General features: G+C 30.8%; 1 protein-coding gene across 7 annotated transcripts in view; it reads left to right on the forward strand.

Annotated features, from left to right (window-relative positions):
- The window catches only part of LCORL (ligand dependent nuclear receptor corepressor like), a 181,217-nt gene that overhangs the window by 143,865 nt on the left and 24,167 nt on the right, over positions 1-13,185 (forward strand). For 5 of the 7 annotated variants that reach the window (XM_058300459.2, XM_058300479.2, XM_058300485.2 and 2 more), the window contains one exon: positions 5,345-10,323. In XM_058300459.2, coding sequence (XP_058156442.1) covers positions 5,345-10,178 — 4,834 coding nt within the window. In that variant the 3' untranslated portion in view covers positions 10,179-10,323. Of the gene's footprint in view, positions 1-5,344; positions 10,324-13,185 lie in introns of those variants that run through there. The other 2 variants (XM_071217163.1, XM_058300494.2) reach the window with 1 other exon arrangement.

Below are 13,185 nucleotides of genomic sequence, written 5' to 3' on the forward strand. Positions count from 1 at the left end.
CGTTGTGGGAAAACGAGTAATTGTCAAGTGAAGCATTTTTATTGGTGAAAGACTATTCCAGCCATTCAGTTGAACCATCTAATGGAAGTATAATACTAATAGTTTGTAAACATTTTTACAGAAATACTTACAGTTACTGTAAGTAAGTCAAACAACCAATCAAAGTTTAAAAGACAGCTGTCATACTAAGAAAAATTAATATATACAGTATTAGTACACTACAGTGCATTCTATGAAATACAAAATGCACTCCAGTGCATCCACCAGGAATAGAAAAGAAAACCTTAAATGATATGTATAATGAAATTTAATATTTATCATTTAATAGTTGATTTAGCAGGAAGTTGGGGTTTTTATGATATATACTTTTTTAAAAAAAAACTGACAGTTAACCCCAGCAGCTATAGAATCCTTTAATATAATATGGAATACTAAAAACAAAATAATTTAAATTTAATTATTAAAATAATTTAATTTCATTTTTCATTTGAAAAATAAGCTAATGTGTAAGGTTTTTTAGAAAAGAAAGTTGGAATGCAACTTAGAGCATGTTTATAATGTGCACAGAGAAAGCTTGAGAATGATAATTTTGGTTTAAATGTGCTGGTTAGTTGATGTTATGACTACTTTAAATTTTAAGGATGTGACACACTCCTATTGAAAAACCTCAGTGTAACTTTAATATATTTGCTGCTGTGACATTTCAAAACATTTTCAGTTTATCAAAATGAATTACAGATTTCATTTTGGTGGGCGATACATTATCATTTTGCTAATAACCAAATTTGCAGTTTGTTCAGGGTCTTGAATAGATTTACAGATATTTAACACTGAAGCTGTTTTGAACTTTCAGTAATGTAAACTTTCTACTAATTGGGTAGTTAGAAGCTGGGCAGTGCATTTTAACTTTTAATAGACTCATAAGAGAGACCAGTAATTTTTATATAGCAGTTTTAAAATACGGTTCAGAGTATTCATGTTGGATTTATGGAGTGTGCAGTTTTAATGGTAAAATGTTCTAAAGCGTGTGCCTCCATATTAAAAAACGGGGTTTTGCATTATAAATTCAAGATTCTTTGAGTGCCCCTTTTTGCTGTTAAAATTCAGGTTCTGGTCATTTTTCCAAGTCAGTTTTCCTAAATCCAAAAAGAATACTTTTAGCTGAATTTAAACAAAGTAAGTATACTTTGTTAAACACTTGTGTTTTTACACTTGTGTTTGTGTGTATTTAATAATCACATATACATGGAATACTAAAGAGATTTTCAGCAATTAATAAAAACTGCTTACATGTTTTTAAAGAAACTGAAGAGTGAAAAACTACACAACCACATAGTTACTTGGTCTCTTAGATCTATACTGAACTCCCTTCAGCTATTAATGTTACCTGCATACTAGGATATGAATCCTCTTGCTCTTTTTTTCCCCCCAAGAAAATATACATAATAGATTACAAAACAGCAGATGTCAGGGTCATCTTTCTTTTTAAAGAATTAAGCCATATTTTGTGAGGGCCAGAACTTGGATTATTTACTATAACTTGGATTATTTAATATATTTATCCCTTCCCCCATTGAAAAACAAAGTTAAGGGTAAAGTTAGCATTTCCAAACAGTTATATCACTTTATACAGAATTTTACTTGCAAAACCTTGGGGGCGTGAATGCATTACATAATATTTATATTGTACCGAACTTTTTTATTCCTCACACTATATTTACATTAATAAATTGATTGAGAAGTTTATAGTAAAGGGAAACTTACACAGAACACTTTTATATCATTTAAAAGATGACCTGACCAAAAACTTTACAGGATTCATAAAATCAGGGATCATTTTGCTATTGACTTCACAGTGATCAGTAGTTTTATAGGTAATATTATAGTTAATTTGCAGCATTTTAGTACTTGTATTATTTATTTTTGGTCAGAAATAGTAAATTAAAATATTTTTTGATAGTTTATAGATAATGATCAACCCATAACTTTTAAGAGAAACAAAATGTTTCTAATTATTGAGTTAACTTATGATTATACAAACTAGGAAAGGCAGGGAAATTTATGGGTTCCCCTTCTCCCCAGTGATTCTATTAAGATGTTCTTTATGTTAAACTTTCAAAGTACTTTATAAATTTAGTTACCAGTTACTACTTATTAAGTGACAATTTTCTGGGAAAAAAAAAAACAGTTTCAGCAGACTTTTAATGAAGGTGAGAGCAACTCATATGTGCTTTCTACTTATTTGAATGTTCCTCAAGTATTTTATATTTAAAAAAAAAAAAGAAAGAAAAGAAAAAACAGTGCCTCTGTTTTTAGAACTACTGCTCAGTAAAGTTGTTTAAACCATTTCTGGTAGCTAATGACAATTTTATATTAAATTGTATACTAACTTTAGTGAGACTGATTTTTTTAGTTGTTTACAGTACAAATACTTGTATTTGTTTTTTAATTGCAGTATTTCCATTGTCGCAGTAATTTAGTAAAACTCTGTGGCTGCCTTGATTTTGACAGATTTTGTTAATATAAACTGATTGTTAGGCAATTAGTTATATTTATGCATAAATCAATTGCACTATAATTCATGAATTATTTATTACAATATTTTCTAATGAATTCATGTATCTGTCTTGTGTTGTAAATGTACTGTAATTCTGTTCCTACTTTGTGTTGTTATATATCTAAATCTGATTGTATGAATTTTAATTGTTCAGTTAACGTGTTTCTAGGTTGTAATTTGTAGTAAAGCACTTCAAATGCTTTTGCACAGAAATTTACAACACTGTTTGCGTGTGCTTGATTTACTCATTCAGTAAAAGAAAAAAGAAGAAGCAATGAAAATAACCTGACTACACTGACTTCTTTGATTCACTCTAGGAAGCAGTTTTATTAACACTAATATTAGAAATTTACTTTCTCTGAAGAAATATTTCAACAAGATTTGTAATAGACAAAATGGATAATAACATACAGAAAATAGGCAGAATGTTTTGGTTTATAAATCAAACAGGAAAAAATTACAAATTTTTTTAACATTAAAAACTAAATCTATTAATACAATTTTAGAATTTTTATACAGTCACTTGAAAATAAATTCTAGATTGGAGATTTTTATGTGTATTTAAACTATTTCCTCATATAAGTTTTTCTTTGAGATTCTAAACACAAGAACTGTGGAAAAGAAAAAAATTGAAACCAAATAAGGATATTACGGAGTTCTACAATTTGAGAACTTAAATATGAATCAAATATCTGAATATCTAATTGGTAACTGTATTAAGCTATTCATTTAACTTTAGAATGGAAATTACCAGCCACTGTGCTATTTTTGAAATTTCATTATCAAAAATAATAAACTGGCTAAGAAAACTTTTAAAGTATAGACTTCTTTGGCCTGTAAGAAAAGGGATATCAAAATCTTGCGGTGGTTTTCATAATAATTTTATGAGTTTTGTCAAATTGACATTACAACATTTTTCAGAATATTTAGCACTGGTCATTAGATTTTTAAAAATTATTCTTGTTTTACACCTGACTGTACTAACGTAAAAATAGCCTTCGAGCATAATTTTTATGGAAGAATATTAATCTTTAAAATACAGTATAACATTTTCCCAAGAATCATGTGAAGTCTCTCAATTAGTTAACAGATATGTTTAATAGGCCACAAGGTAATTTAAAGAAACGGTTGAAGCACGCCTGTCAGAACTTTCTGGGTTCCTAATGTTTATGTAAAAATTACAATTTTTATTTGCTGAAAAGAATATATGACTTTTAACAATATGAGATAGCTACCATTTCCTTTTGCCTTTGTTCTCGACATATGCTTTTAAATCCTCTAATAATGAATGTTGGGAGTAATTACCATCATTTTACTCTCCCAACCATGATAAAAATTACAAAAAATAATTCTTCGAAAAGGAAAAGACACTGGTGTCATGTCCTGTCTTCATCTATCTAGAAGCAGCAATAGACTTAACAAGTTTCTTTGTAATTTCATAACTCTTCCTACTTTGATAGCTACTTGATGTCAAATCATATGCTGGTTTTAGTGAGAATTTAGTTGAATATAGTAAAGTTACCTTTTATCCAGAAAAAAACTTTTGATCAAATGTTTAAACTTTGCTTTGGTGTTCTTGTTACTCAAATAACCTAGTTGTTTTGTTTTTTTGTTTTTTGTTTTTATAAGTGTAAACAAAATATTGCATACTTTGAAACAGGTTTAAGCCAGTTTTATGGGACAAAAATAAAAGATTAATTTCATTTTTCATTATAAAAGAAAATGCTTTAATTTTACTTTAGAGATGTATAATAAGCCTTAATTTAAACAAAATACATTATTTGGTAGCAATTCACAATCAACATATCCCAATTCCAACCCTAAATAAAATTTCTACCAACCAGGATGTATTAACAAAAAATCTCAGAAACCTCTAGTGGAACACTAGTTTCATGTACAGAGTTTGGTGATATGTTTAATTAAAATAGATACTTTTCTGAAACAGAATTCTTTAATATATTTTGTTTTTCTTGCTGCTGGTATTAGATTTTTTAAAAAGATATTTGTGGATTTCTACTTTGGTTGCTAAGCAATTCAGGGTCTTAAATTTAAAGTTAACTGTATACTAGTTTCTACAGTGGGACATTTTCCAGCATTTGAAATTAAATAATTAGGTAAGTAATGCTTTTAGTTTGGATGTAATTACTTAAGTATTTAAAATCAATTTAAAATTGATTTCATTTTTAAAGAGCTAAAAATTTTAGTTTAATTTTCTTATTAGGTTCAAATGCCTACAGTTTAACCTTAGAAAAGATATTCTGTTTTTCATATGAAGTCCACATCCCTTACTTTTTCTTGTGACTATGCACAGCTCTTTTTAATTAATTATTGTATCTTTACTACCTTAAAAAATATCTATTTTAAATAAAGATAGGGAAGATTTTATTTCTACCTCATAATGTCCTTATTTGTACTAATATGGGCTGATAATTATCAAAATAACATTAAAAAGTCTACAAAAACTTTAATTCCTTCTGAAGCACTTTCTATGAAATATCCTTATTATATCCAAAACACTAAAAAGTATCTATATATGAACATAATCATCAGCTTTCATATTGCAAAAGTAGGGTTTTGCCTTGACTCTTAAACTTTATTATAAGAAATTATCAGTACTTCATTATATTTTGCCAAACAGTGATCAAGATGTCATTGTTGCAACTCTGTAGAAATTAGAAGTCCAGCAATACCAAAATATCTTTTGTCTAAAACACTTAACATTATAACTCCTTTATACTACTGGTATTTTTACTGTAATTCATTTTTTTGTTTGATTTTTATTTTTAGTTCAACTGTTGATGCAAAATCAGAGGAAGCTACTAAAATGGAAAAAGGAAAATCAACATTAAGCAAAGTTTTGGAATCTTTGTGCATGTATCATCAGCAACAAATGTTGCCTATGTTGAAATACCTAGTCCAAGAGCAAAATGTTGCTTATCTTTGCTGTTGTAATACATCTTATGCTGTGTCTTCAGGATCTCCAAATCCCCTAATTGAAGATGCCTTACTTGGCCTATTCTGTAGTTGTGGTAAATATAGGCTGGCAGAAAGAGGGTGTTTACAAAATGAAAGACAAAACCCTGGCAGAGCACTTCTGCCAGTCTGTATTAAAGATTTACATTGTTTATCTTGCCAAACCTTAACTATTCAACACATTAAGACAGTAGTAAATAGAGGAATTGCAAACAGTTACAATTCTCACAGGTGTTCTGGAGTGTTACCAAGCATTCATTCTACAAAATCTGCCTTTCATATTCCTCTTTTGTCAAGGGAAGTTTGTGATCTTTCAGTCAATCTTAAAGATGTTTGTAGATCTCGAAGTCCCTCACCCCCACCACTGTCACCTATACAAACTGAAGGATTTGAAAATTTGAAAGAGGCCATCTCAGATTCTTCAGCCTTAGAAAATAACAAACTTGAAACAAACATTAACCAGCCTCCATCCCTCATACCAGCAGAAATCAGCAGTGACAAGGTTAATCATGAACGTAAAATACATAAAATTGAAAAATCCAGTATCTCTGATTCTTTGCTTTCAGAAGACAGCAATAATTGTAATGTAAATCATGAAAAAAGTGAAAATACTGTAATTTTTCAAGATTTAATGGATCGTATTAATGAAAAATTAAAATCAATAGAAACTACAGATATGACAAACCTTGCAAAATTATCTAGCAGTGATTGTAATACAGATAATGATATAAAATTGGGAGATTTAGTAACCTCTCTTTTGCATAATGCAAAGGCCAGTGATTGTAGTTTTATGGAATTACTGAGGCAACATGATAAAAAGGTAGAAAATAAAATTATTCAGACAAGATTTCAAAAGCGTCAAGAAACCGTGTTTGCGATGCACAATTCTCCCAATTTACCTATGATTAGAAGGCAGTCTTTACAGATAAAAAGAGAAATTGCTAGTCTTGATGAAAATTTTATAAGAAAAAAATATACTGAAAAAAATTCAAGGAAATTAATGCATGATGGTAAGATATTTTCAGCAGATCAAGAAGAAATCTATTATTGCCAAGGAACATCTTTACAAAATTCTGAAAGTCTTCAAGATAAAAATCATGTAGAAACCTTTTCACCAGATTTTCCATTAGAGTCATTGCAACTACCTCTGCATCATTTAGAAACTAACATGACATTTGACACATTTTCAGAAAGCTTTAAAACAACCTCACCTGAGAAAATAAAATCACAGGAGAAATCTGCAGCTGGGAAAAAAATTTTGCAAAATCAGAGAGAGAATCCAAAATTAGAGAAGACCCAAACTCCTTTGGAAAGTGATGTTCCTGGACTTTTGAGCAGAACCAAACGAAGAGTTGTGCCTCCAGGGTGGTGTTCTATATATGTAACAAACAATTATGTATTTAAAAAGTCCCCTAAGGCCAAAAAGTTATCTGAATCCACACACAAAAAAGATGTAATGAAAAATATTCAATTGGAAAGCTCACACAATATTGACCTAAATAAAATTGCAATGAATTCTAATTTACAAGTTGTTGTTGAGCGTTTGGAAGATACCATAAATATGGCCAAAAAGTCTTGGAATAATCAGCCATTATCAGAAGGCTATAAAACATGCAAGAAATTGGTAGACAATGCCCATGGTAAAGACCAGAATGCTGGTAAAACTACAACTCTTAACATGAGTAGAATTAAGTGCAAAGAGCAGAGTTTATCAAAATCTGTTGTAGCATCCAGCAATATTATCAAATGTAGTTGTATTCCTACAATGGATTTGAGTAATAAAAGATTTGGTAATCTGAAAAAGTTATCTGATTTAAATACGGGTAGCTTGGTCTCCAGTGTTGAAAATATACCAACAAAATATGAAGGCACTGAAAACTCTTCTTTTTCCAACTATTCTAGTCCTATAAAACTCATGTTTCTATCTGAGGTTAAAAGCAGCGAAGGAATCAAGTATACTTTAACTTCAGTCAGTACTTCTGAAGCAAATACTGATCTTCCTTCTGAAAAATGTCTAACCCATCATCCAGTTGGAAAAAGAATGGAAAATAATGAGGATATCCCATTTGCTAACTTTGAAAATTGTAGTTATAACAATATTGACACTCTCCGAAGAGAACAAAACAAATTTAATTGTGCAAAAGAAACTACAGGATCTTCTGCAATATATATAACTGATATGAATAGTGATAAACCACAAGAAGAACCTAAGGAAAATTCAAGCAGCGTTGTCAACTCATCTTTCAAAAGAAAACCAGGTAGACCTAAGAAAATAGGTCCCCAAGTTGTGAAACCAATTAAGAGGCCAATTGGAAGGCCACCAAAACCTAAAGATGATCAAACAGACATTGCTATTTACAAAAATGAATCCTTTAGCAGTGGAAAGAAAAGCCCAGAATCTCCCATATCAGAAGTAAATGAAGGTATTTATAAAAAAAGTATCACAGTAACTGTTATTTATGGAAGGTCAAGAAGAACTAAAAGATATGTTTCTGAAGGAAGTATACATGTAAGCAATGTTAGATCATCAAATGATAATGTTGCTGATTTTTCCACAGAATATAATAGTCTGAGACATATTAGAACACACAAAATGGACTCGGGAGAGAGAATAAGTACTGTACCAAGTTTGACTACTGAAAATGAGGTCTTGGGATCTGGCTATGAATATGTTAGACCTGTCAAGAACAAATTCATGATACCTCACACTCCCAAGAACATTATTCGACCAAATCAGAAACCTTTGGCAATAATTAGGAAGCCTGGAAGACCTGCAAAAGTGAAAATTTCTGGCATATCTGTAACTATTAATAGAATCTCACCTCAGGAAAGAGAAGTAAGTATTAGCAGTGGCTTACCTCCTTTAGAACAGAGTAGTATGTTAGAAAAAAATCTGTCTGAAGAAAAGTGTGATCAACAATGCAGTAAAATGGATAAAATAAGGCACACTGAAGCCAAAATACTTAAGAATGGATCAAAAAGTATGGTTGCTTCTATACCTCTGAGACATTCTATTAGGGATAGAAAACCATCTCTGCATTTCTTTCATTCCTTAGCATCTTCTAACTCACTTATTTTTAGAAACGGTCTGCTCCATAAATCATATAAATTCCATGTGCACAAAGGTAAAGATCAGAAGGAAAAACATAGGCATTCAAGGATAAAAATATCTTCTAAAGGTACCTTAGGAGCTAGAAATTCAAGGATTGCAAAAAAATGTTTGGAGGATAAATTAATACCTTTTACTGAAATATCCTTGGACCCTATAATTTCATCAGAGCCTTTGCTCAGGTGGTGGGCTACTTCTACTTCAAATGATTCCTTATTAGAGGAATTGAACAATAGATTTGAGAAAATAACAAATGCTTGGGTGCGAGTGAGTGGAGATGAAGCTGAAAATTGTGCTCATAAAAGAAGAGAACACATTGAAAATGATCATTTCAGAATAGCAAACCCTTTGGAAACCTGTCTTTTAGAACTTGAAGTTTCACCTGTAAAAATGCTTTTTCAGAAAAAGTATGATTTGAATGAACTCTGTACCTGGTTTATGCAAACTACAGAAACACAGTCTCTTTCATTAGTTAGAAAAGCTAATGCTCGAAACCCTTTGGAAGTAATAAATACCAGAGGAATTAAATTAGGGACCAAATATTCTGATTTTAATACCAGCCCCTTCAAAAAGCACTTTAAAAAATTTGCACTCTCCTCTCCTTCAAAATCAGCAGGGAAATTTCGTATCCTACATAAAATGGTTAGCACTCCAGTTTTAAATGTGAAAAGTCATTTAACACTGGCTAGACTGAAAAGGACTGAGTTTAAGAGGTTACAACATGAAAGATGGAGAAGAGAGAGAAAGCTGCATAACCGTGGAACAGTTGCTTGGAACTCTAAAAAGAGAAACTTAAGATTTTTCTGCCAGAATCAATTGTTTAAAAAGACTGAGAGAGGAACAAATGCTGAAGTCCCACTCCAAGGAAAAAGCTCGTTAAGTCATCAGTATATTTTGCCATCTGAGATCAGGGGTGACTTTCTGCAGCAGAGGATGGCAGTGCCTAACTTCAAAGCACACATTAGTTTAGAGAATAAATGTAAGTCGGAAGCAAAGGAGAATGAAACAAATTGCAGCCAAAAAGAAGAAAAGGGATCAAAAATAGGAAATATATGTCCAAATAATTGGAGGTCAAAATCCTTAAAAGATTGTAGAATATTTTTGAGGAAGATCAACTATCTTGAACACAGAAATACTTTTAAGTTAAATACAATCATTTACTCTCCTGAGCCTATTGATAGTAGAAGTAATCACCAGAGTAATAGGGAAGAATCAAAGTGCTGTACCTTAAGATCCCATTCTGCTCAGCAAAATTCTTTTAAAAATCAATCTAAAGAAATAGAAAATGCTAGAGCAAGTAATTCTTCAACCAATAAATTTGCTGACCAACTGGACAGTAGTAAATTAAATAAATGTGTTTACAACAGGAATCATCCTGATTGTTCTGAAGTACTTAGCAAATTGAACAAAAGAAAAAGACCACCATGGAAGACCACAGAAATCTCAACAAAAAGATATAAACAACAGTCTTGCAACAATGGACTAATGGCAAATTATTATTCAAAATCCCAACTAGGTAAGTTTTTCTCTCAATTTTAAAGTTTCATTGTAGGTGCCTTGAGTAAAGTATAAGATAATAGGTAGAAAAGGAGCTGACACAGTTTTAATTTATTTCCAAGATATTTGAACAACCTTGTTTCTGGGCACCTAGTATGAAACTCTTGAAAATAGGTGCTACTGAATAGACTAGTGTACTTCCCCACATCTTAATGTATCTAGGATTTCAGGCAAAAGAAAGTTTTTATAAAAATAGATCATTAATGTAAAAATGATATTATTTTATATTTAATAGACCTAATGTATAGAAAACAGTTTGACTTTGACAGATAAATATGCCCAAGTAACTATAATTTAATACTATACTTCAGGCTAAGTAAGATACATTTATTCCCTTAATAATTTAATAAATAGCAACAGTGAGTCCATGTATAGAAGTCAAGATTATCTGAAGGTTAAATTGATAACAGCTATCACATATAGTGTCCTGGGATATCAGACTTTTTGTACACGATTAAGTTGTTTACGTCCTTTGGTATTGCTTCTGCGACCAGTTTGAGACAGGTTATTTGAAGAGTGGCATAGGAACAATTTATTTTTTTCAATAAATCAACTAACTGGTTGAGTGGTTTTTGTTCATGTCAGACATTAGTTTCCACAGATAAGGAATCTTTTCCACAGAAAGGATGGCCTAGCAAGGGAGAAGGAGTCATATACAGGTTATGTTAAGGTAATACTCGATTCTGAACAGAATCTGAAATTACTTCAGCAAAGTATTTGCTTTACTCAGGTGTACTGTCACCTTTAGAACCTAGCAAAAATAGGATGTGAACCCTGTGGTTGCCAATGTAGCCATTTCCAACTTAGTGAAATGTGCTGGACAACCCAGAATATTTAGGGGTATGGTATTGCTTATTGATTGCTTCCCTAACATGAAGGAGTACTAAGTTACATTTGGAAATTTAAGGACAGTTAATGTATTGCTACGTGGTACATTTTAGACAAGTTTTTTTGGGGGGTTGAGGGTGTGTAGGTGGTTTTATTTTTACTTTTTTTTTTTAAAGGCTAAAATCAGTAGTATTGATCTTATATTAAAATATTAAAAACAGTAATTAAACTCTAGAGTTGTAATAGTTTAGATTACCATGAACTCCAAAAGTTAATTATTTAACTGAATAACTTTAAAATACCATTCAGTAATATCTAATATACAGTGATTAAAATTTTAAAGGGAATGAAAGTAGAGTCTCCAGTATTGAAAAATAAATTAAAACTAAAAAATGTTCTTCGTCTCCTGCCCTTAGGAAAACTAAAAATAACATAATAACAAATACTTTGTTTGGAAAAAAAGGGGGAGAAATCTAATAGTGATTTTTAAGATAGCAATAAAAAAGCAATTTATAATTCAGCTAAGAGTATGCACCAATATTTTTTAAAGACTGCCATGAATGAAGAATAAAGTGTAAAGTTTCATTTTTAATTGTCTATACCATCCTCATTTCATACTGTTTCCGTTTACCAAAGATAGTTTGCATTATTCATTTTACAACAGAACCGTATTTTGTCCTTCCAGTTTCTTAACCATCATATCTTCCTACAGAATAAGTTTAAAATTTATTTTAATATAATTCTTTACCCCATTAAATATGAGACATCCTAGAAAAATAAAATGGAAGATGCCTTATATTGCTTTTTCAAAATTTTTCAAAATTGTAGTATCATATTAAGAGTTGTTTTTCACCTACTTTTCTCATTTTTAAAATTACTAGTACTATTTCCTGTTCTGCTTAAGTTTTTATTTTTACTGATAACTTTCCTTTTTTTTTTAACATTCTTTTTTCAATAACAAATACATTATTTTTACAAAATTGTATTTATAACAACATTTGTTATATTTATCTGATTTTTAAATGTTTTCTTAAAGTGTTTTTTTTTTTACTCATTATTCTTGGTATTTCATACTTCTTTTTGCCTTTTTGGAAATAATGCTAAAACTCATTATTAGTTTTATATGTGTTTCTATTCTTCACAGAGTAATTAGTGACTTTAAACTTGACTTTTAAGAGGACTTTTCTAGAAAAATTCCTATGGCAGATAATGTATATAATGAATTATGGAACGTTTCTATTGATGAAAATTCTTTGCTTTTACCTCGAATGTCTTGTTTTTGTACGTTTTGAGATTAACTGTTCAGATAGTTTAATACATAGGAGTTTTAAAATTTCTACCACACTTATTTGTACTGCTGTAGTAGACATGGAAAGGAAGAAAACGAAATGCAGTTCTAGATCATCCCATTCTTAATTCAGCAAATAATAAATGCTCACTGTGGAAGATTCAAAAAGTTCCCTTTCCATGTAAGTGGAAGGCCTACATCATTTATTCAATAAAGTGTGTTTTAAATGTGTGCCACATATTAGTAATAGAATGGGTAAAGTCATGGTTTTTGCCGTTATGGTGCTTACCGTGTCATAGGGGTAGAAAAGTGAATAGGCAATTTCACTTGAAGGATGAGTGCTATGATAAGGGATAAAGATGAACTGTATTTGGACTACAGGAGCACGTAGGAGAGAAACTGAACCCTGATTTAGGGAATGAGGCAAGTTTTCCCACATAGTTGCATTTAAGCTGATACTTGAAGTAATAGAGACCAAATATTAAAAGTAGGGAGAGGAGTGTTTCAGGCAGAGCAAGCACTATGTGAAAAGCCTGGGGAATGAAAAAGAGCATGACTTGTTTGGAAACTGAGTCTATACCTAAGGCATAAAATAGGAATGAGGCATGGATAGAATGGCAAAAGATAAAGCTACTGAGAGGCATACCCCAAACGGTGAGGTCAACATCAATTAATGAACTAAACGTTTTGAGCCCTTCTGCAATAAAAATGGAGAAGAATAAATAGATTTGAGAGAGATTAATGAAGTAGAATCAGTATGAGAGAAGAATAAAGGATAACTTCCAGATTTTGGGCTTGAGCTTCTGCAAAGATGGTAATAGCATTCACTGAGATGGAAGAGAGCATTCATAGGGAGGTGCTAGAGTAAAATTT

The sequence above is a fragment of the Dasypus novemcinctus genome, chromosome 1 (genome assembly GCF_030445035.2).
Source record: "Dasypus novemcinctus isolate mDasNov1 chromosome 1, mDasNov1.1.hap2, whole genome shotgun sequence".
Taxonomy (NCBI): Eukaryota; Metazoa; Chordata; class Mammalia; order Cingulata; family Dasypodidae; genus Dasypus; species Dasypus novemcinctus.